Genomic DNA, 23644 nt, shown 5'->3' on the forward strand with positions numbered 1-23644 from the left:
GTTTCAACGTTCAAAACTACCTCTGTAAATATTTGCTTTGCTGTAAACCTGCCTGACATGTTGCATAATCCTGGAATCACCAAAATGAAAGTCTCAGCTCTAATAAACAGAGCCATTAGGAGGTAGGTTAAAAACCCAAATGTTCTCTACAGAAAATTAAAAAAAAAAAAAATAGGCTATGCACCTGTACTTTTTACAGTTACAGAATAAACCAATCTTTATTCCGGTCTCTGAACTTGCGGAAAAAAAGAGAGGAAAGGAAAAAATCTCTTAGCTTCAAACTTATATAATATCTAGCTTTCTATAATTTTGAGGTTGAATGATCTAACTGGCCACTAGTTCACTGTTTCACATTAAAAAGTGAGTTATACGTGTTGGCATGTGGTTCTTCAATCCCAAAACACACCAAACACACTCCTGAATGTGATTTCTGCAGTGTCAGTCAGTAATATTATTTGACTATTTTGGTGTTTATAATTACTGAAACTCATTAAGTTAATCTTTTGTTACATTTCTTACATTAAGTAGCAGGACGTACTGACATAGGTGCAGTATTTACTGTCATGGAACACCTCAGAACACCTCAGGCAAATATAAGTCTTTCTTAAGCAATAAATCTATATGATTATATTTCTATTATATTGGATTGAGATTTATAAATCATTTGTATGAATATGTATGTGACTAAGAGAACAGCATGTGACAAAATGAATCAACACTTTAGTTTCTGTTGTAGGAGGTTTAACTGACACTTTAAAGAACAAAATGTATGAACTGTGTGACTGAGAGTGTTTTCATTCTGATGCTTAAGTTCAGAACTTTCCAGCCCTGAATCAATATGACTGGAAGTGAAATCCCAACTATTGATTTGATGACAACAACATCATGGCTCTTCTTCAGCTGGATAATCATTGACAGACTGGTGGTGAAAAGATTAAATACTGAGACTGACGCTATTCCCTTGTTCAGATTTGACATCTTCAGAATGAGGACTAAGGTTGCTCTCCAGCTCGGCTTCTGTGCCCTCTGTCTTACTGTGGTAATGCTTGGAGAAGGAATGTATGTATTTCCTGTTTCATTTAAACATACGCAAGTTGGATTTGGGTACAGCAGGCACACTTTATTGCATTTCCTAAAATATGTATTTCAGGGGAGTGGAGCTTCCTGACCCACCAGCAGTGGACTGTGTTTGGAGCCCCTGGTCAGAGTGGGGTTCATGTGATCCTTGTACAAAAACACGTGTAAGCCCAAAAACTGACCGTTAGAAAACCAGACTCGCTATAATCACAGTACCTTGGAAGCTGCTAAATGACAATCTGGAAGTTATTAACAAAGTGTGATATGATTTGTGATCCTCAGAGGCGTTCTCGAGCTATAGAGGTTTTTGGCCAGTTTGGAGGTGAGTCCTGCCAAGGATCTGTAGGGGACAGAGAGTTCTGTGTAACAGATGTCGTTTGTGACCGACAACCTCCAGTTTGCTCCGAGGCAGAGTTCCAGTGCGAGTCAGGTAGAACAGCTTGTTTTAACACACATACAGCACATTTAAACACACGTACTGTCGGCTATTTTCATTTAAACTCTCCTTTCACATTCAGGCTCTTGCATCAACAAAAGGTTCCAGTGCAACGGGGACTATGACTGTGAGGATGGATCAGATGAAGACTGTGATCCGGAACGACCTCCCTGTGGTTCAAGAGTCCTGGATACCAATGAGCAAAGCAGGACAGCAGGATACGGGTGAGTCCAAGTCGAGTGCAATCTGTTTTAACCCATAAAGACCCAAACAACCACCACTGACCAAAACCATCGACTGATCTGTTTAATCCGTGAGGACCCAGTGTGACATTTGTGGTAGTTCCCAAATGAATTTTTCCTTTATATTTAACCTTTCTTAAGTGGTTTATCACCATTTATTGAAATATTGTCTTCTGTATTTTGTGTTTTTTCGGTGAAAATCAGGGATTTTCCTTTATTTAACACTGACATTAACATTAACATTTAATTGACTAGTCATGTAGATGTTCACAAAAACTCAGATTAAAGTTGAGAAAACTGAAGAAAAAGTGACTTTTTCGGCAAAATCTATCATTAACTGAACTTAAACCCAGTGTCTCCATCCACTGTCATTGATCCAACTCCATGGGTTTTACTAGTGAATCGATGTTGTAGAAGATGACAGTGTTTCCACGTTCACTACAGAGCCTCTGAACGTCCAAATGGGTCGCATCTGATGACCATGAAAAGATGACAAACTGCATTTTACACTAATTATTCACATGTATTGATAGGATTAATGGATCAATAGATATTAACCCATAAAGACCCAAACATTCACCACCTACCAAAATCATCTACTGATATAAACCGTGAATCCATGTTGATCCATTAATCCTATCAATCCATGTAAAAAATTGATGTAAAATACAGTTTGTCATCTTTTCATCATCATCAGATATGACCCATTTGGACGTTCAGAGGCTCCGTAGTTACAGTGGAGATATCATCATCTTCTACAACATTGGTTCACCAGTAAAACCCATGGAGTTGGATCAAAGACAGTGGATTGATACTTGATTTATATTCAGTTAATGACAGATTTTAGTGAAAAAGTTGCTTTTTTCTTCAGTTTTTATTATTTGATATTATAACCATTGAATTTACTCTGAGGTTTTATGAACATCTACATGACCAGTGAATTAAATATAGGAAAATACAATAAATGGCAATAAATCACCTAAGAAAGGTTAAAATAGAGAGAAAAATTCATTTGGGAACTGCCACAAAGGTAGCACTGGGTCTTTATGGGTTAACTGCAAACAACGAGATGATCACGATTTGTATACAAAAATAGGAGGCTTTTATTACCACAATGAACCACTGATCCATTTATGTGAAAGTAAAACAAAATCACTGGTTGCTTCAGGTGGCACTAATTACACTAACTGAAACAATGCCATGAGGAAGTGTGGAATTATTTTTATTATTTGTTTTTTTTTTTTTTTTGTTGGTGGGGGGGCAGTAATCATTTACAGGGCTCTTTATGGTGATGAAAAATATGTAAAAAAAACAAAACAAAACAAAAAAAAATTTTGCATCACTTACTTATCAATGAAGGGAGCTGTAAGTTCAGTCAGATGTGTCCACTGTCCTTGCATCATAATCTGTTCTTGCACTTCTCTCAGTTAATAGTAGTTATGGTCAAAAATGTGTTTAGTGACGCTACAGTGAGCTTGACCTTTGACCTTTGGCCAATCTAATCAGTTCACCTTTAAGTCAAAGTGAACATTTATGAAAAATTAGACAAAAATCACTCAAGGTATTGATCAAAAGTCTTTTTCAAGTAGATATATCTTCAGATCCATGCAAAGGATCCTTAATCAACACCTTAATCTGATTACTAATAGGCTGGTGATTGCTGGCTTTGTTTTTGTTTGGTTTTCTTTTTTTTCTTGGGTTGATGTAAAAATTCATGTCCCCCTTGGGATAAATAAAGTTGATCTGTATCTGTATATATTGTATGTGAGACGTGAGGTTAGAGCAACCTTGACCTTTGAACTTTGTCCACTGAACTCTTGTCAGACTGATTGATCATTAGATGCTCATTTAAAAGACACAAATACACAAAGTTACAGTCAGATAAAGACCTTGACATTATTGGTGAATGAACTAGATTAGAGGCTTATTGGATGTTCATTTTTCATTTATCAGAGGCCAAAAATCTGACTCCAAATGAACATTAATATTTCTATGTTTCTGCTGGAGACAAACTTATTCTTATTCCCTCTAACAGACCTAATCCTGTATCTTTATCCCAGAATCAACCTCTTGGGTTCAGATCCTCGAATGAACCCCTTCAACAATGATTTCTTCAGGGGAAGGTGCAATGTAAAAAGGAACCCAAACAATGGAAACACTGAGAGGATTCCCTGGAATATCGGTGTTTTCAACTATGAGGTTAGAAATATCTTCTCTGCTACTTACGGCATGTGATTTTGTGCATATTTGAGTAAAATTATTATAAATATATTCTGCATATTCTCTCCTCCCATAATATAATTATTCTCCGTTTTTCAAGACTCAAGTGGATCAAACTGTTTCCAGGGAAATCTATGATGATACACATAGCCTTCTGAAGGAAATATTGAGGGATAAATCGTTTAAAATCAATGTTGGATTTTCCTTCAAAATGGATCTAACTGAGCCATCCATGTCCAACACCACCACTAAAGCGAAAGTTGACCACGAATATGAGAAAAAAACCATGATTAAGGAGGTCACAGAGTACACCAGTGTTCAGGTACGTGTCCAAATGTGCCGAGTTTGAAGTAAATTGAAACAAAATGGATGTTTGTGTAGACATTTGAAATTTTGCCAATTATAAGTAAATGGGAGGAAAAAAAATTAAAAATTCTTATAAAAAATTGAATTTTGACTTACTTTCACAAAATGTAACCAAACTGATTCTGGGTCACTGGCAATCTATAAACCAAATTTGGTATGAATTCAACCAATAGTTTTGCTGCTACAGACATTTGAAATTTTGCCCATTATAAGTAAATGGTGAAAAAAATATTTGAAAAATTCATAAAATTTTTTTATTTTGACCTGCTTTTCCCAAAATGTATTAAGATCTATTCTGGGTCACTGGCAATCTATAACCCCAATTTGATATGAATTTAACCAATCGTTTTGCTGCTAGAGTGTTAAGAAAGAAACAAGCAATAAAAACAACCTGAACCAAAAACAACACCCCTTGCCTCCCCTGCAGGGGGCGGGGTAATAAAAGATACACTATCTGTATGTATAGTTTGTAATATTCATGTCTGTCACACTCAGAACAAAAGCTTTATGCGGGTAAAGGGAAAAGTCCAGCTGAGTACATACAGGCTGCGTTCCCATGAGCTCCAAGTGGCCGATGAATTCCTTCACCATGTCAGGTCGTTGCCTGTGGAGTATGAGAAGGGTATTTACTTTGCCTTCCTTGAAGACTACGGAACCCACTACACCAAAAGTGGGACGTCTGGTGGTGAATATGAGCTGATATATGTTCTCAACCAGGACTCCATCAGGGAAAAAAGTACGTGTCCATTGAGTAGCTCTTCACATTTGATTAGTTTTCCATTCAAAGGTGGCTTTTCCTTTTCCTTGCCAGTAGGGATGCACTGAGTATGAAAATATTGAAGTTTAACCCTCTTAGATCAAGACTGGTGTCTGCGTTTACATGGTTATGTATGTTTTTTATGTTATGTTGTTATGTAGTATGTTTGATAACTTTTTAATTATTTATCCAACACATATTGGGTAAAAAGTCAGACAAAGGAGTTTCTCAGCTATCCATGGGTACCTCTTATGAGTGATGAATGTCCTCAAGCCCTCATTTTCTAATCCTCAGCAACAGAACAACAGACACTGATTATAGCAGATATACAGCATCATCAACATGTCCAAATTTGAGTCAATAAATGGCTATAACTTGACAAAAAAAAAAAAAAAAAAAAATCTGGTAAATTCATCCACTCTTAGACAAAACAAATTGTTAACCTCATAGCATTATGACCTAAGTCATAGTTTTAGCCTAATTATGATCTACATAAGTTTACTCTCTTTACACTGAATCATCATTTTTACCTCCGCCAAGGAGGTTATGTTTTTGCCGGCATTGGTTTGTCTGTCCGTGTGCAAGATAACTCAAAAAGTTATGGACAGATTTGGACGAAAATTTCAGGAAATGTTGAAACTGGCACAAGGAACAAACAATACAATTTTGGTGGTGATTGGGGGGGGGGGGGGGGGGGGGGGCACTGATCGGCCTTGGCGGAGGTCTGCGCTCTCCGAGTGCTTCTAGTTTATTGTTGGCTATGACCTGAAAAAAAATATGACTCGGGGCAATTATGCTATTATGCTAATGAAATTCAAATTTGTGACTTTAAATGAACCAGATTAAACTTTAGCTTTTCCTGAATGAGTTTCTCCTGATTCTGACTATCAATAAAGGTTATTAAAACCAAAAAACTAAATGACTTGGTACAGGCCCTGTAACGCAAAAGGGTTTGAATACAAAATGAGGGTTAAAATAACAATTTGGTTGATGTCGTTGGTTACGTTCACACTGCAGGTCTAAAAGCTCAATTCAGATTTTTGCTGAAATCTGATATTTTTGCATCGTTCACATTATAATTTAAATGTGACACCATCAGACTCATGTGTGAACAGTCTATGGTTCTGAAGTAGACACTGGATTTTGCTGGGTCCTGCCTCCTCCAGTGTAGAATTGTGACATCTGTCGCATTTCAGTGATGTAAAAGTCGAATGAAATGCGTATCTGATTTATACTATGTATGAAGGTGGCCTGGATGTGATTTGAAAAAAATCAAATTTGTGCTGTTCAGACTGTCATTTAAAAAATCAGATATAGGTCACATATGGGCAAAAAAGTTAGATTTAGGTCACTGCTCTCTGCAGTGTCAATGTAGCTAAGGAAAATTTTTTTTTTTTTAAATAATCATTCATCCCCCATTAAACCACTCATTTTTGATGAGCACAAATTCAGGCCTTAAGTCAAAATGACTGAAGAACATAAACATTGGCCACTGCCTTTAGTGAAAGTCACCTTATACAGACACGAAAAAATGATTAGGCCATCAAAAGTCATCAAAAACAATGGTTATGCAATCAAGTACTAACTCCTGTGTGTATCATGTGACTAAAACAGACAGAAAAGGAAACATGGAATGCCTAAAAGCACTGTTTTTGGCAGTACAATGTCATAGATACTGATGTAAGAACTGAAGTGATTTTGGTTATTATCAAGAAAACATGGAAAATGGTTGGATATCAGCTCTGAAATTAAACTCTCATGAGCTATTTTTGTTGTTCTCATTATATTTGTCCAAACAAATGTACCTTTAGGCATTAAAATGAATGAGAAATTGAAGAAAACAAGGGTGGTCTAATAATTTTTTCCGCAACCATATGGAGATAAGTCAATACGGAGTGTCAGTGCATCCCTGTTTTTATATATTGTAAGTGAACAAAAGGTGACATGACTCATGTTCTCATCTCACAGTTTCTTGATTCTTTCAGAGATTACAGAGAGAAAAGTCCAAGAATGTGTCAAATTAGGCATCTCACTAAACCCTGACCAGAAGACGAAAGAACCCACAAATGTCATGCCAGATGTCCCCTTGAAAATTGGTGACTGTGATAACATCACCTTAAAAAGCCAAGGTCTGTTTCTTCTCTTTTATTTACTCACACTGGTGATTCAAACGTATAGGTAGATGGGTAGATACTGTTCTTTAATGCAAGTGTTTTATTAAAATGAGTTTAAGAATGTCACTGAAATAATCATCTGCTGCTTCACAGACCAGACTGAAGGAAAAGCACTGGTAGATAAGGTGATGACATCAGTCAAAGGAGGTACTCTGGAAAGTGCTGTTACCATGAGAGCGAAATTAAACAGGGACGGTGTGATGGACCTTGATACGTATCAGAATTGGGCCCGGAGCATCGCTGATGCCCCCGCACTGATTCAAAGTGAGGTGAGATTTGTACCAGTGTCACCAAATTTCTGTCTCACTTTTGTTTTTAACCCATAAAGACCCAAAACTCCACTGTCGACCAAAACCATCCACTGATCTAAAATATTTAATACCTGTTGATCCACTAATCCTATCAATAAATGTAAATAATTGGTATAAAATACAGTTTGTCATCTTTTCATGGTCATCAGATATGACCCATTTGGACGTTCAAAGGCTCCGTAGTGAATGTGGAAACACCATCATCTTCTTCAACATTGATTCACCGCTAAAACCCATGGAGTTGGATCAATGACGGTGGATGGACACACTGGGTTTATGTTCAGTTAATGAGAGATTTCACAGAAAAAGTCACTTTTTCTTCAGTTTTCTCTATTTCTGATTTAATAACCCTCAACTTTAATCTGCGCTTTTATGAACATCTACATGATCAGTGATTTCAATATAGGAAAATATCTGATTTTCACTCAAAAAATGCACAATAAAGAAGATAATATTACAATAAATGATGATAAATTGCTTAAGAAAGGTTAAACAGAGAGAAAAAATTATTTGGGAACTGCCATGAAAGTAGTACTGAGTCTTTATGGGTGAAATGAAAGACAAACCTTTAGCAGGTAAAAAGATATAAAGCAGGTGAAAGAAAGTATTCCCTTTCAGTATGTTCCACAGACTGAAACGATGTACACGTTTTGTTGTTTGTCACAGTCAGAGCCCATCTATATGCTAATTCCTGTGGATATGCCTGATGCCAGCGCCAGGATGGCAAACCTGAGGCAGGCCACAGCAGACTATGTGGCCGAGTACAACGTCTGCAAGTGTAAGCCTTGTCAGAATGGGGGTACTCTGGCATTGCTGGATGGGAAGTGTCTTTGTCTGTGCACACACCTGTTTGAAGGCATGGCCTGTCAGAATTACAAAGGTGACAGAGCTAAAAACCCAGGTAAGTGAACGATGGAGTTAAAAAACAACAACAACAAAAATGCATCACAAAAGGACATTTTTACTGTACATGACATGACTCCTGCAGTCTGCAAAGTAGGTATACATTTACAAAAAAAAAAACTTGAACCCTACTCCATTTTGTGCCAATATTATCATCTCCAATTCATCTTAAATATTTCCTAATCCAGAGCAACAGACAGTGATACAGTCGCTGAAAAAATTATCAGACCATCAAAAATCATCAAAAACAATGGTTATGCAATCAAGTACTAACTCCTGTGTGTATCATGTGACTAAAACAGACAGAAAAGAAAACATGCAATGTCTAAAAGCACTGTTTTTGTCAGTTCAATGCCACAGATATTGATGTAAGAACTGAAGTGATTTTGGTTATTATCAAGAAAAACATGGAAAATGTCCAGATATCAGCTCTGAAATTACACTGTTATGAGCTGTTTTTGTTGTTCTCATTATTTTTGTCCAAACAAATGTACCTTTAGTTGTACCAGGCATTAAAATGAACAGGAAATCGAAGAAAACAAGGGATGGTCTAATAATTTTTTCCACAACTGTATGTAAAAGAACACTATTTCAGCAAACCCCACCCAGATGTAGCCCACTGGTGGCTTGTGTGAATCTGTGAATCACCAAACAAACTTGGCACGTGTGACTAAAAAACAGGGTTGAAATGGGGTCTACAACTCTAAAAATGTGTTTTACAAACTATGCAAAATTGAGTAACATTCACATTTTGCACAGAAGTGACTGAAAATCCTTTTTTCTTATATATATATATATATATTTTTTTTTTAAATAGGAAACACCTGAGATGCATTACCTTCTTGACCCTGCACATTGCTATATTTCTCACTTTGTGGTCTTCTTGAAAAAACAAACAAAAAAACTTCCTATTACTTTTTTTTTTCTCCTGTCATTTTTTTCATTCTTTAAGATGCCTTGTATGTGCCACCATTCTTCACTACATTAAATGGAATAATGTCTTACAGGTACGAGGCCGACCACAACCCAGGAAGGGAACTGGTCATGCTGGTCCAGCTGGTCCAGCTGTAGTAATGAGAGACGCTCCAGGACACGGAGCTGTAACACAGACGGGCTCCGTGATGCTTCTTGCAGAGGAGACAGCAGAAGTGAAGAGCGCTGTTAACAAATATAAACCCTTCTCTTTCTCTGACACACACACTTAACACACATACTGTACAGGCTGTGATAAAACTCAGCATCAAAACTTCAGTGTGATTAATAAGGAAAACAGAGCCATCTTCAGGTTGGTGGTGGATACTGCAATTTGTTAAAATGCAATTTGTTTGATGTTTGTGGGTGTTTTTGTAGAGTACATTAGGTAATAGTATCAGAATTAAAAAATAATAATGATGAAAACAAACATTTTTACTGTATTTTTTTTTTTTTTTTTTTTTTACATTTATTGACATACAATCCTCCTTAAACACTAGCAATCACAAAACAAGTATTATGTAAATTCATCTCCTTAATCTCAAAAACACTGTCTGCACACTAACATTTGCAATTTATCAGTAGAAGCCTCTTGTCTTTCCTGTGTTTATTACATCTTTGCAGTATTCATAAAGCATTCCTTCTTTGACATCTGAGAATAAGACAGAACAAGAACATATATTATTTAAAAGACTTACACTGAAATCCAAAAGAACATTTCTTTTTTGTCAGCAAACACTGCTGTGTCTTTCAGCTTCAGTTCACATAAAATAGAGTTTGCTGAGGTATGTATTTATGGGCTAATAATTTAAATGTACATTCCAGCTGGGTTTTCAGTGCAAATGAGAACCAGATGAGCACAAGTCGTCACTGAGGGGACGGGGTGAATAAAGACAGCAGGGTGTCAGAGGTCAGAGATGAAATGTGTCGGACATAAACACTACATAAAGAAAATCATTCGTAGTTGTTGTTTAATGTACTGGAAGGCCTCCTGATATGTACATTAACACTACATGCACATAACAGTCTTTATTAATTGTACTTTTTTTTGGAAGAAGTTTGGGACAACAGAGGCAGCTGCTCATTACTGTCAATGAAAACCACATGGGGAACAAAGCACGCACTTAGATATAGTAAACAACTGTTCATTTATTTAACAGGACAATTAAAAATCCTAACATTAATCATGTTGTCTGGCTGTAAAAATTTACAATGTCCTTTTATGCAGTGTTCTTGCTTTACAATCCAGCTGTTTGTATATGGTCCTGCCACCTTTGTGAAGGTTACATTTTAGTCACATGAAAGCAAAAAAAACTATGTATCTGATATAGAGCACTGCAAAAATCAAAATCTTACTAAGTGTATTTTTCTCATTTCTAGTCCAAATATCTCATCATACTTAAAATAGGACATAATCACCTGAAGAGTAACTTGTAAGTGAGATATAAGGACTTATTTTTAGACAATAGATCTTGAAAATCTTATTTCAACAAATCTTACCAAGATAATTTTCATTTGTTCCATTGGCAGATTTTTTTTGCTTGATTCAAGATTTTTTTTTTTTTTGCTTAATTCAACTTTTTTTTTTTTTTGCTTAATTCAAGATTTTTTTTTTTTTTTTAACTTAATTCAAGCAAAAAAAAATCTGCCAATGGAACAAGTGAAAATTATCTTGGTAAGATTTCTTGAAATAAGATTTTCAATATCTATTGTCTACAAATAAGTTCTTATATCTCACTCAAAAGTTACTCTTTAGGTGATTATGTCTTATTTTAAGTGTGATGAGATATTTGAACAAGAAATGAGAAAAATACACTTGGTAAGAGTTAGATTTTTGCAGTGAGAAATGAGATATATGTGAGAGTATGTGAATAGTAACAGTAATAAGCAGCTACACCTGCTGCCTTATGGAAATAGAAGTATATATTTATATTTACATAGTATCAAATGCCAAATAATTGTACTTTGTGTGAGAAGGAGCTCTAATGTTCCAACTGTGGCCTTTTGTTTCACACACACACACACACAAAAAAAGCGTTTGTTGTGTGATTTCTGTGCCTTTTACAAAATCATTACCATCAGGTTTAGCTTTAATGTTTGAGGATTTACTCTCACAATAGGCAAAACGGATCACTGTCTTATTTGCTTAGCTTAACTGCCTTTGATTTTTGTGTTTGCTTGTGGATTTATACTCAGTCGTTGAGCGCCAAGACATCAGGCATGAGTGCAGATCCTCGTGCCAGAGTCGGCCTTGTTAAGCAAACAGTGGGTGAGTGAGACAGCAGTGAGCACACCCCTATAGACTTGCACAATATTTAGGAATGTGCATCGAACTGAGTTGAGGGGGGGCAGGCATGGGTAGAAGCACTGTTTCACTTCTGTTTACTTTAACCAACTTCTTAAATAAATTCTTTGCAGTTCTGTTAATGTGAGTGTAACATTAACCATACAGGCAGGATTTGGGTGTTTCCTCCAACTTATGAATTTCTCCATCTTATTCTTTGGGATATTTGCAAGTGTCTGTGTGTTGCGGGTGGGGGGGGTGATGAATGCATACTTGAGAAGGAACCACTGGGGGTGGTGGCCCCTGGCCTTCAGGATGTCAGCATAATGGAGTAAAACTTTGGGACCTTATTGAGCTCCAGGGAGACCCCATTCACTCCGGACAGCAACAAAGCCTCAGACCATTATCTTAGGCTAAAATGTTTTGTTCTTTCTTCAGTCTTTAGCAGAGCTGTTAGCAGAAAATAATGAACCTCTGGTCCCCAATAGACTACGCAGTTCTCTTTTTTACTTATATTTGCTCCCAAACTAATCCGACATGTAAAAACCTGTTAAACCATGCATTTAGAGCTGCATTTGTTTCTTATTATATGACAAAGCAGAACAAAAATACAATGTTTGAAGAGAATAAACAGAATAACAGTATTACCAAGCTGACAGTACAAATACAAGCCTAGATACATGCACAGTTTACAATAAAGACACAAAAAATGCACTATAGTCGACAGAAATTAAACAAATGGAACAATTTCCACTGAGTGCTCAAATCTACATCTGGTGGGAAACTTTTATTATTACATTAAACTGTTTAGATTTGCAATTCTCCACAGACATAAAATACTTAGATTGTTTCCAAATCTCGTCAAATTCCTTGAAAAAAACTCGAGGAAACATATGAGAAAACAGTTAATTCTGAGAAAACTGAGAAAATGTATTTAAATCCGCTTTCAAAATGCAACCTATTGTTGTCTCATCTCATAAACATAAAGTCCGTGCATTGAGTGAAGAAAAGGTAAGGGATATTTCTGAACAAAAGCCCTTGGAAGGGTGTGAAAGGAGCCCCCTCTCACTCCTAAATGCCTGGACACAGTTGGAGTTGCCCCCTCCCCGCCTTCCTGGGTCATTCGAGGCATTGAAGTTTTAGAGACTTGCTACGGCAGATTACTCCACACAGCTGTCCCAGCACCGTGCAAATGAAGTTATGCCCCTTGTCAGCTATGTTTTGTGTCTCCCCCCTGCACATACACCCTCCCCACCCCTCCCTGAAAACTTTTGCACCACTGTTCTGTGGCTGCAGGGGAGGAAACCAAAGGAAAACTCCTATCCAGTCGTCCCATATCGAGAAAGCCTACCTGATTGGTTGATTAAATATTCCCTCTTTGCATCATTATTCACAGAGGCTTAAAATCCCTGACATTCAACCCAACTCAGCCCCTTTCCCAAAAAAGCCCCTTCCCCCATTAACCCTCAATCATAAATCAACCCCTCCTCCACCTTTCCCACCTCTCTAAAGCCCAGAGTTCTCCCTTCCTCCCCCTACCATCCAATTATCATGGGTCACTGGGGTTTATTCACTTCACTTTGCTTTTGCTAAGTTTGTTTATTTTTGATGAAAACAGAACTGCATCCCATATGTTTCTAAATGTTTGAGACTTTAAGTGCATTAGTCTAACCGTGTGTTTTGCTAGTGCCGTATAGTGACTTCTCCATTTACAACCTGCTTCTCTACTTCATCTTTTTTTGTACTGCTTTGGGTTCACATAAGGCCGACATCAGTGGAAGCTGTTCCCTTCATTCAGCAACTGAGACTTTCAAAATAGGCTGAACAGGAAAAGAAATGTCTGGACTGTCTCGGAAATGTTTTGCAAAGACACCGAAAATTATTTGATGCCGCTGATGCCAAAATACTGGAAAAAGGAAATCGAAAGTGGACTTGATTCTGCTGTAGATTAGTTTTTGATACTGCAATATAATAATTGTATGGATTGAACACATTTAGTAGTAGCAGATAGTAATAAATTGTAGGAAAAGTAGAAAAAAAAACCCTCCAAATCATCACTGGTCCAACAGAATACTGTGTGCAAAATGTATCCAAACTAAGTCTGCCTGTTTGCTTTTCCTTAGTGTAACACAGGGGACAGAGGATTTGAGGCGTGGCAGAGGTTGGCCAAGCAGCAGCTTGAGTTATGATGAGGCAATTTTAATGAGGTTCTGGTCCCTGAACCAAAAGCCCCAGTTGACTCTTTTCTGTTTCGGCATGGGAATAAAACACAACATTCCTATTTTCTTCTGGTGCCAAAAGTTAATTGAAACCATTGCGGGGCAAAGTATGGTCTGGGGCCCCCATATGACTCTCATCCCTGCATTATCCTCAACAATAATAAAAAGGCATTACAATTATTAATGGTTGGAGCTGGAGGCCCGCTCTCTTAAAGCGGCAGTGGCAGCCTTTTACTTCTCTTTTGACAGATGTAGGATTTATCATTTGGGTTCTCATCTCATCATTGTATCTACGACTGTTTGGTGACAAGTTGTAATTTTCTATTCAACAACATTACAATCACAGCTTTGAGCAAAACATTAGAGCGTGCTGTCTAACAGTTCACAGCTACAAAACTAAATGTCACATGTGAGCAATAGTTGCAGTGTGAACAGTGCAGGCAGTGGTTTGGGCTGCGCTGTAAGGCTGAACTTTCTCACATAACTCCTCTGTCCTCCTCAGGGAGAGCTGTCTCCTCACGCACCCCCACTCCATGAAAAGGGTGACAGAAGAACAGAGTGAATGAAGTGCCCCCACATTGTCCTGATGCACCATTGTGTATTTTGCATCTCCATAATAGAGGTGCCACTCGACTTCTCTTCCAATCAATTGGTTGGAGGGCCCATCTCTTTTCCTTGAAAAGCAACATGGCTGCCATCAATGGTTTCAGGGCCCATTGTCACAAGTGAAGGAGGGGACACTGGCTTTTGAGTCACAAGCATGTAAACAGACGCATGTACCCAGAACAGACCCTGCTGTCAGTGACTCGAATAACCTTATACGTGTGTTATTGAAATCCTAAAATCTATCTTGTGTCATCTGAAAATCTCTACATCTACCTCTAATTTAAATAAGACTTAACATGCATGTCATATATGTAATTATTTTTTCTTATTAGTTCTTCTAAGAAAAGCATCGCTTGTTAAAATGATTATAGTGATTAAATTAAATGTGCATTTTTGGCTGAGGATCAGAATGTTTTACTGGGTGAATACATGTTATCAGATAATGGCACATAGAAGTGTGAAAATGAGTAAAAGCAAAACTCTTAAAACTAAAATGCACATTGAAATGAAATTGTGATAAATGATACGTCGAAAAGAAAAAATGTCCCAGGTTTATGCTTTTACCTCTGCACATTAGCAATAAAAGTAGAAGAAAATGTATTAAGTTGAACTTTAATGAATCTGGTACAAAGTTAACTGAAATGAAATAACCATGAAACAGACCATGATTCACTTATTGCTTTGCACTATTTTAAGCACAATAAGAAATCGTGAACTTCTGTCTATACTACACCAAAAGCTTAAATTCACCACAAAGCCACACCGGTACCTTTTTAATACTTTTATTTGTTGTGCATGTACATTCAGAGGAGCATGTTCATAAAGGGCACTTATCAGCTCCACTCACCTGAACACAGACTGTAGGTCTCAGTGTGTCTTTTCCAAACAATCACATGAGGTGAGGTGAAATAAACTGACCAAAAACATCCCCAGGAGGAGACTTTACCTTTCTCATTTCGGAATGAACATTTTTCGAGACTTAACATTTTATACTTTATGTAAACACCAATGTGTACAAGGTCATGAGTATGACTCTAAGAGCTTCTCTTCTCAGAAACATTATCTGCTCTGAGACTTATAGGCACAATTCACCGACTTACATCAACTTTAATTCGCTGGTTTACATCAACTTTGGTTTGTAATGAAGGGTTTGTAGAGAGAGTCTCTGTGCAGCTGGTAAAGGAAAACTGCCCTGCTGTCACAGCCTCTGGTATGGTCACACACTGGTGGATCAACCCAGACTTTTAGGCACTTTTAGACCATTTTCAACATTTTTTCCCCTCTGCATTGCAGTGAGGGAGTGAGGTTTGCCTATCCTTCTAGTGCAAATCTTGTATTACTGATAAACATTTTTGACAAAAATAATTTCATACAAATATACTGTACATTTTACGCTTATATAACACACATACAAACAGGTTTCAGTTCAGTATTACCAGGTAAAAGACACGTGTAAGTAAGAGGCTACAAACATGTTATAAGCACCTGGATGTGTGTCTTCTGAATGATATTCACATAAACATAGCCCTGTGTTAGTGCAGATGTATAACAGTTAAGTTTAATTAAATAGCTAATGTTGTTATTTCTTATGACAAGCAGCTGGTTAGAACAAAGCAAAGTGATTCTGGGAGTTTGTTTATGCAGTGAGGGCCATTAACTTCTCAAATACAATTCACTAGAACTAAAATGGTGGTCAGGATAGTGAGCAGAGTCTGAAAATGTGGCATGTTGCTTGAATTCTCCACATACTGATAGTAATCCTGGTACATATACTCATCATCGGTATCCTCTGTGTCCTCAGAGTCTGAAAAGCCGCTGCCTGTGAACCTGTCGCCTGGATCAGAGCAGTAGGTTTTCATGCTGACTTTAATGTACTCGCATATGTTCCTCTCCGTGCCATCGCACACACAAGTGTCCAGCTGTTGTCCTTTGGGTATGGAGCGCAGGTTGGCTATGACCCTGCGGCACCCATCGGAGCACATATCCCCGCCGAAAAGTTTCCTGCAGTGGATGAGATAGTCGTTGAGGGCAGAGCTGCAGGGCTGGTCCCTCTCGCACTGCCGCCGGGCCTCGGTGCAGCCCATGGTGCTGGTCCGCGGCAGGCACGGCTCTATGGCTTGTTTGGTGCCCCTGCAGACCGGGTCCTTGGCGCAGTCGCAGTCCTCCAGACCCGGACCGCTTTGGGTCAGATTGAGCTGAATGAGAGATGAAATGCAGTGGCTGGGACACTTCTTACGCTCCCCGCTGAGAACAGACGCGCACGCAAAAAGGTACTGATCGTACGCGTAATGGCACTCCGGCTCTCCATGGCACTTCAGGATGGCTTTCCAACAAACCAGCCGACGTCCGTGGTTATTAGAAGCGACACACAGACCCACCATAAGGATGAACACACTACATATTAGAACCTCTGTCCGCGCCATCAACATGGCACGACTTGCCATTTCCACGAAGAATGATTCCTGCAGATGTCAGACTTCATAAGGGTTTCGGAATGCGTAAAAAGCGGTTTACTCCTTGGTGGTTTCATATCATGTCATATAGAAGTCGCCACATCTAAGGACGCGACAACTGCTTAGGAAGAATGAATGTAAAAGTCTGATAAGTTTGGAGCAGCCAAGTCCACTTTTCGCCAGATCCACCGCTTACACATCCGGAGTCGAGGCTTGAATGCGCGCAAAAAGTGCAAAGGTCGAGTTTCCGTTTATGTCCAAAGTCCAAATGTTGGATATCTTACACGCTTCCTCTTCTTCCAACATCTACTCCAACAGTAGCCGCCTCGTAATGATGGCAGAGTAGTGATGGACTGATGAGGTTACTCCAACAGCCACGTCCTATTGGTCCGATAAACTGTTGTGGTTCGTCACGCAGGGGTAGTGACGCAAACCACTGTCACACACTCCACGGAAAAGAAACTTTACGCAGGGTTAGGCTACATGTGCATAGTTCATACAGATCATATAGTGCACTGTGGTCGTTTAATTCTTCAGTACTGGCTCATTGCAGCTTTGGGATCCATTATCCATGAGCCACAGTTTCTTTGAAAACACTAGGATTGTGTTGCTTTCCCGCAGGGAGAAACGACAGCTGTTATAACACATGCAGAGCTCCTGTCTTACACTTTATACTCAGAAACATAACAAGGCTTAAATGCATAGCTGTGATATAACACACATGCAGCACTGCGCACACACACACACACACGCACGCACACACACACACACAGACACACACACACACACACACACACACACACACACACACACACACACACACACACACACACACACACACACTTCTTTGTTTCCATAGTTGTGAGGACATTACATTGACTTAAATTAATTTCCTGAAGACTTGCACAACCCCAGCCCTAACAGCCCATGTCTTAACCCAAAACATTCAGTGATTTACATCATGGGTCCAGCATTCTGGCCCACACGAAGATGCCAGACCCCACACTGTGAGCGCAGACCCAGAGCTGAGACCCCACAAATATAGGAAAAAGTCTGAAGGCTTAAGATGTCCTGATATGGAGGTGGGAGTCTGGAGAAAAGTCAAGGAGTAAAAGAAAAACACCCAACTGCTTTACTGTGCAGCAGTTGAGAAAAACAGTAGTTTTTGTTCCCTATTTCCCAAATAACGACGCCTTCCATTGAACAACTGCAATCACACACTCTATGTAAACAACAAGAAAGAAGACAGAGTAGGTCTGTGTTTACTCCATCCTCATCATCAAGTCAGAAAGAAAAACCACTCAGTCACTCCTTTGACCCCATCACATCACAGCAATATGCCCACAAAGATGTGGCAGCTCTCAGGGGACCCTTGGACCCCCGGTTCCAATTAGAGAGATTAGAGAGGAGTCAAGACAAGTGCAGAAGAGTTCTTAGCCAAACAACCCAAATGCCCCCCCCCTCACCTCATCCTGCTGGCATACCAGAGCAAGAGGCCGACTGCGAACTCAGTTTAAAGCAACTTCAAAGTGTAGGATAGAGAGAGCCCAAATGGTGAGCTGCTCAAGGGTCCCCATTAACTACAAAGAACCTGACATATGCCTCAGACCGCTAGGGGCCAAATCCTGCACTAAACAGACATAGATAAGGGCGCTGAGGAAGCTCATATTCTACATGTTGTTTACTTTTAAGCACAGTTGAGCAAACTCGTTGCCCTTTTTCCAGAACTATGAGATTTGCAGAAAGCTGTGTTCTCACCACCTCCTAACAAACTAAAGAACATATCCTGCTCCTATTTTCACTACTCCCTTAAGAAGGACTCCATATTTCATAGCGGAATAAAAATCCAGTCAGTGTTGGACGACTGCCAAATAAGAACAAGCGCCAGATTCAGTTGAGCCAGCAGCTCAGTATGATGGAGGAGGCAGCTGCTCTCCCCCAAACTGTACCTCTTAAATTACTCTAATACATCACTTTCATTCCTTACTTTCATACCTAGACTTTAAGGGCGTTTTTGAGGAAATATAATAACACTCTGCTCTATTGTTCAATGTCTTCCATTTATTCCAAAGAAATACCTTCAACCATGCATCCTGTACAAGTGGTTGTTTGCAGCGAACTGCATATAATAGTGTTTCCAGAAATGGAATGCAGTTCCAGAGAGTAAATTCACAAATACTCATGCAGAGACAGACATGCTCTTCAGTTTGTCTCCACTGCTGTCAGAAGTCATTACACACAAGCTGGTGTGCCAGAACAATTCACTGAGCTCTGTATTCAAGTGCTTCCAAGCTCAGAGAGAGAGAGAGTTGGAGAAAGGGGAGAGGGGAGGGAGGAAAAGGAGTCGATATTACAAAGCTGCCAAGTGTTTTTCTCCCTGCTTTGTTCATTTTTTCTGTGGCTCATGGAAACTTCTCAGATGCCTGTCTCAAATAAACTGATATTTTCTTCATTGTTTTCACATGGAAGCAGAGAATTCAGATACTTTTGGTGAGAACAAGAGCCAAACTTCAAGTTTTTTAGCCTGTGCCATTACAGATTATATTCACTAGAGTTTTCTGTTTAACATCTGAATATTTAGATGACAATTTAGGTGATTTTTGACTCTCACTTTGCCTGTGTTCTCAAAAGTACCATCCTCTTTCCTCGTGCTGTTTTCCCAAACTCCATCTTGATCACAACAAAGATGTTTAAGGATCGAACCACGTGTTCAGAGACTAAATGAATCCCCTGGGAGAATCTAAGCACCAGGAAAAGGATTTGACTTGAACTCACTGTAAAGCCACAGGTTCACATAAAGGTCATTTTGGCTGAGATGTGTCGGTTTCCCAGAAAACCCTGGTTGTTGAAGTAGAGGTTTAGAAAGTGGTGATGAAGTCTCTATTTCTGTGATGATGAACAGAAGGCAGCAATGCTTTTGAGGTAGACTCAAGTAGTGAAAAAGGAAAGGAGAGGAAACTGTTAAATATATTAAACTGAGCAGTTCAGCTCTAGACAGAAATGTAAAGCCTGGTTTCTCATCACAGAGGATGTTGATTGATAGTTGGTGCTTTAGTAGATTAATGACACCCACAGTAAAATGTTTTTCAAGGAACAGTGGAAACTTTACAGGGCTGCTTAAAGCTACAGTGAAGAGGAATTCTGTAACACTGGTCAGGTAATGATAAGATAACAGCTTTTATTATAAGATCACTTTCATTCACTCACAATGAGGTGAGATTAATAAAGCCAAGCAAAGTCCCCTTGGGGTAATACTACTGAGGGTATCTGTCTAAAGCAGGGGGCTTTTCAGAGGAAAAAAAAAAGACTCCGGGGCAGAAAGAGGTTTCAGTTTTTGTTTGAAATGTGACCTCTCCTCTGCTCTCCAAACTCTGATCATGTATCTCTCCAAGAGGAAATAGCTGCTCAGGGACAGATACGTGACTACAACCTCACCACAGAGGAGTCATTGTTCACTGGATCAAGGCCTTTACAAGAAACTGGCAAAGAACAAAATGACTCGGCAGCATCCACTTTACAAGAGCAGAGCAGAATAAGAGGATATATACCTGTCTCTTGGTTGCTGTGGAACACATGTAATGCTCAAGATGTTTGCTGTTGTAATGGAAGACTGAATACAGCGTCACTGTGAAGAAACTCAGGAGTTGTAGTAGCTCAGACCTTTAATCAGTCACTTTGAATAAACGCAGCCTGTATTCAGCCTCAGTATTTATTGCTGAGGCCCAATGAATTTCCTTGCGATGGCATAATGACTATTTATACCAACCACAATGTTTAGTGTCGGATTGCTGAGGGTGTAGCCAAAGGAAATTGATTTTGTTGTCAGAAGCATACAGTGCCCTCAAAATTGTAGTCAAAGGGGCAGGATATGCACATTCCAGTTTTACATTTCAATGGTGCAATCTGTCATTCAGTGTCTCTGGCTTCACGCCAGCAGGGCACAGTTTGAGTCTGATCTAAAAGGCCGATTCACTGTTTCGGAAGACTGAAAATGACATGTCACCCTGGGCTTCCCTGACATTTGCCTCACTAATCACAATGTTGGAGATGTGTGATTGACATGCACCATTGTATCCAGATGGGCTTTACACGTATTTTTAGAATGACAAAGTGGGCAAAGGAAACATTTTTTGCACCAATTTATGACATTTGTTCAATGACATTGTGACAATTTTCTCCTGCTGACAGACATCTCTATAGACTATTGTAAGTCTAAATTCAGAACGCAGTACACGTTGACTCCAGTGCTTCATGGGAAGAAAGAATCTTTAACCTTGATTTTGTTGCAAATTTTTTAGTCAGCGGTAGACAGACAGACAGACAGACAGACAGACAGATAGACAGATAGACAGATAGATAGATAGATAGATAGATAGATAGATAGATAGATAGATAGATAGATAGATAGATAGATAGATAGATAGATAGATAGATAGATAGATAGATAGATAGATAGATAGATAGATACTTTATTGATCCCAGGGGGAAATTCAATCCATTCATACATTATATCAGTGTTTTTCAACCTTGGGGTCGGGACCCCACGTGGGGTTGCCTGGAATTCAAAAGGGGTCGCCTGAAATTTCTAGTAATTGATAAAAATAAAAAACAAACTTACTAATAAAATATATAGTAAGTTGAGAGAGACAATCACAATCCATAAAAGACATGACAAACTCTGAAGCTGGAACTGAAGCACTGTGGTTCTGTTTATCTTTCAAATGTTCTTTGTCCCCAGTATGTATTTATTAATTCAAAATTCCTTAATTGTTCAGTAATTCATTGTAGCCTTGTAAATCCAAGCTGGACTGACTGTACATATTCTGACCAAGGTAAATAAAAGTCTCATTTTGTGCAGTAATCTCCACCTGGCTTTTCTGCCTCCATCCATAATAATATACATTATATAGCCTAAATGTCATCGAAAATTAATGTTTATTTGCAATATAGTATAGCAAACTCTTACATGATTAAAAACAAATTAATTTTAGCAAAAAAATGTCTCTGTTTTGTATGTCTGGGGTAACCAGAAATTTGTGATGTTAAAATGGGGTCTCAAGCCAAAAAAGGTTGGGAACCACTGCAGTACATTCAACAAAAAGAATACTATCTGTGAGCCCATGACCATTCTGGTACCATCCGTCAGATGCGGCTGTCTGCAGTGACTCCAACCACATGCATGCTTTAAATCCAAGCACACCACCCCCTTTGTGGTTGGACAATAGCGGTGGTCTGTCCACATGCCTGAAATAAAAATAAAATTATCTAACCTGACTTTTTCTCGCTTACACATAGAAATCTGACTTGGCTTGAACGCTCTGAACAGCCCAGAGACATTAGTTAATGTGGTATTTGCATAATATTTAGTGGAATATATACGGTTTACAGAGCTTTAAACCGTCTATGAAATGCTTCCCAAACATCTGATGAAGCTATAACTTTGGAAAAACATTCCACTTTGTTGCCTTTAAACTGCAGCAAATATTCCTCCTTTCCGGCATAGCTCTAATAGCTTTAAATTACAGATTTCTATAAAGATACAGGAAAGGTTTGACCGGGTAACCAAGACACTAAGAAGACAGTACTGAAGTAACCGAAATGTCAGAGTGAATTTGAGATTTCCATTGTTGGCATTTGAACTGCGGTTTAGGTACCAAGGAAACTGCGGATGGCCACCTCCAAACTAAAAGTGGGCCGGGGGTGGAAGGGTTTGAGGATGCATGAACAACGGTACAAATATGGCTCCTCTCTGGATGGTTGCAGCAGTATTTACATTAGCAGTTCGCTCCTGTCAGGGTGGTCTGGGATACAGGGTTTATATTTAATTTAAACACTGGCTCTCTGGGTCTGCGCATTGTCACTGCGCTGAGAAAAGCCACACTGATCTGTTATAAAAGGTGATACGGTAGGGCCAATATGTGGCATGATGAATGAAATGGCAGGGGCTTTTTATTGTACACAAAATGGATTCTTGTTTATAAGTCAGCTGTTGAAAATATAGTCCTTACCTTTTTGACTGGGCTTGTTTATATTTGGGGCACACAGTCAGCTGGTTTCACAGTTTATGGAGCATTTCGGATTGTTCTGATTACCTGAACACATCACGTTGTTCTCCTAGCCTGATTCATGACAAGGTACTCCTGGGTTTTTATCTGATTCGCTTAAATTTCGTAATAAATATTTATCAGAGGGTCTGTGAGCACTGTCAACACTGAGGCCAGCTTTAGGAAAGGGGGCAGGGGGTTGCAGACTTCAGATGTCTGCTTGCAGATGCACCACAGTCTGCACCACTATAATACACTTCATCAGAGTGTAAAGTAAACAGAGCCTGTCTGGACATGGACTGGATATCAGTTAGACACTGAGCAGGTACTGACCTGTCATAGTTAGACAGAAAAAAGGGACAAAACAATGTTGTATCACCCAAATTAAAGAGGAAAAAGCAAATATGGTACCAAAGAAGGGTTTAGTTTCAAAAAATGATTTAAGCGATATTCTTTTGCCAATGAATGCTATTGTTTCAACATACTTAGACGTATCTCAACATGAACAGTTTTTGTGGAGCATTTATATTGTGACGATGATGCAGCTACATGTCAAAAATAAACAGCACTGAAGAAAAGG

General features: G+C 38.9%; 2 protein-coding genes across 2 annotated transcripts; one reads left to right on the top strand and one right to left on the bottom strand.

Annotated features, from left to right (window-relative positions):
- Nucleotides 1-1139: 1139 nt before the first annotated feature.
- On the top strand, nt 1140-9770 carry c9 (complement component 9). Its single transcript, XM_030150518.1, has 10 exons — nt 1140-1241; nt 1360-1507; nt 1596-1737; nt 3816-3954; nt 4076-4297; nt 4837-5077; nt 7084-7227; nt 7366-7541; nt 8250-8484; nt 9494-9770. Exons 1-10 carry the CDS (start codon nt 1140-1142, stop codon nt 9649-9651), a joined length of 1707 nt encoding a protein of 568 aa, XP_030006378.1. The 3' UTR covers nt 9652-9770.
- Nucleotides 9771-15333: 5563 nt separating this feature from the next.
- gas1b (growth arrest-specific 1b) lies at nt 15334-17417 on the bottom strand. The gene has a single exon (XM_030150919.1). The coding sequence runs from the start codon at nt 17009-17011 to the stop codon at nt 16229-16231; it is 783 nt and encodes a 260-aa protein (XP_030006779.1). The 5' UTR covers nt 17012-17417; the 3' UTR covers nt 15334-16228.
- Between the last annotated feature and the right edge of the window lie 6227 nt (nt 17418-23644).

Source organism: Sphaeramia orbicularis, chromosome 12, assembly GCF_902148855.1.
Source record: "Sphaeramia orbicularis chromosome 12, fSphaOr1.1, whole genome shotgun sequence".
In the NCBI taxonomy this organism is placed as follows: domain Eukaryota; kingdom Metazoa; phylum Chordata; class Actinopteri; order Kurtiformes; family Apogonidae; genus Sphaeramia; species Sphaeramia orbicularis.

What these genes read in the sequence shown, in the direction of transcription:
- c9 (XM_030150518.1), top strand. Translation starts at nt 1,140, where the DNA reads ATGTATTTCAGGGGAGTGGAGCTTCCTGACCCACCAGCAGTGGACTGT. An exon ending in GGACTCCATCAGGGAAAAAA is followed by an intron (nt 5,078 to 7,083) that starts GTACGTGTCCAT and finishes TGATTCTTTCAG; the next exon opens with AGATTACAGAGAGAAAAGTC. An exon ending in CATCACCTTAAAAAGCCAAG is followed by an intron (nt 7,228 to 7,365) that starts GTCTGTTTCTTC and finishes GCTGCTTCACAG; the next exon opens with ACCAGACTGAAGGAAAAGCA.
- gas1b (XM_030150919.1), bottom strand. Translation starts at nt 17,011, where the DNA reads ATGGCAAGTCGTGCCATGTTGATGGCGCGGACAGAGGTTCTAATATGT.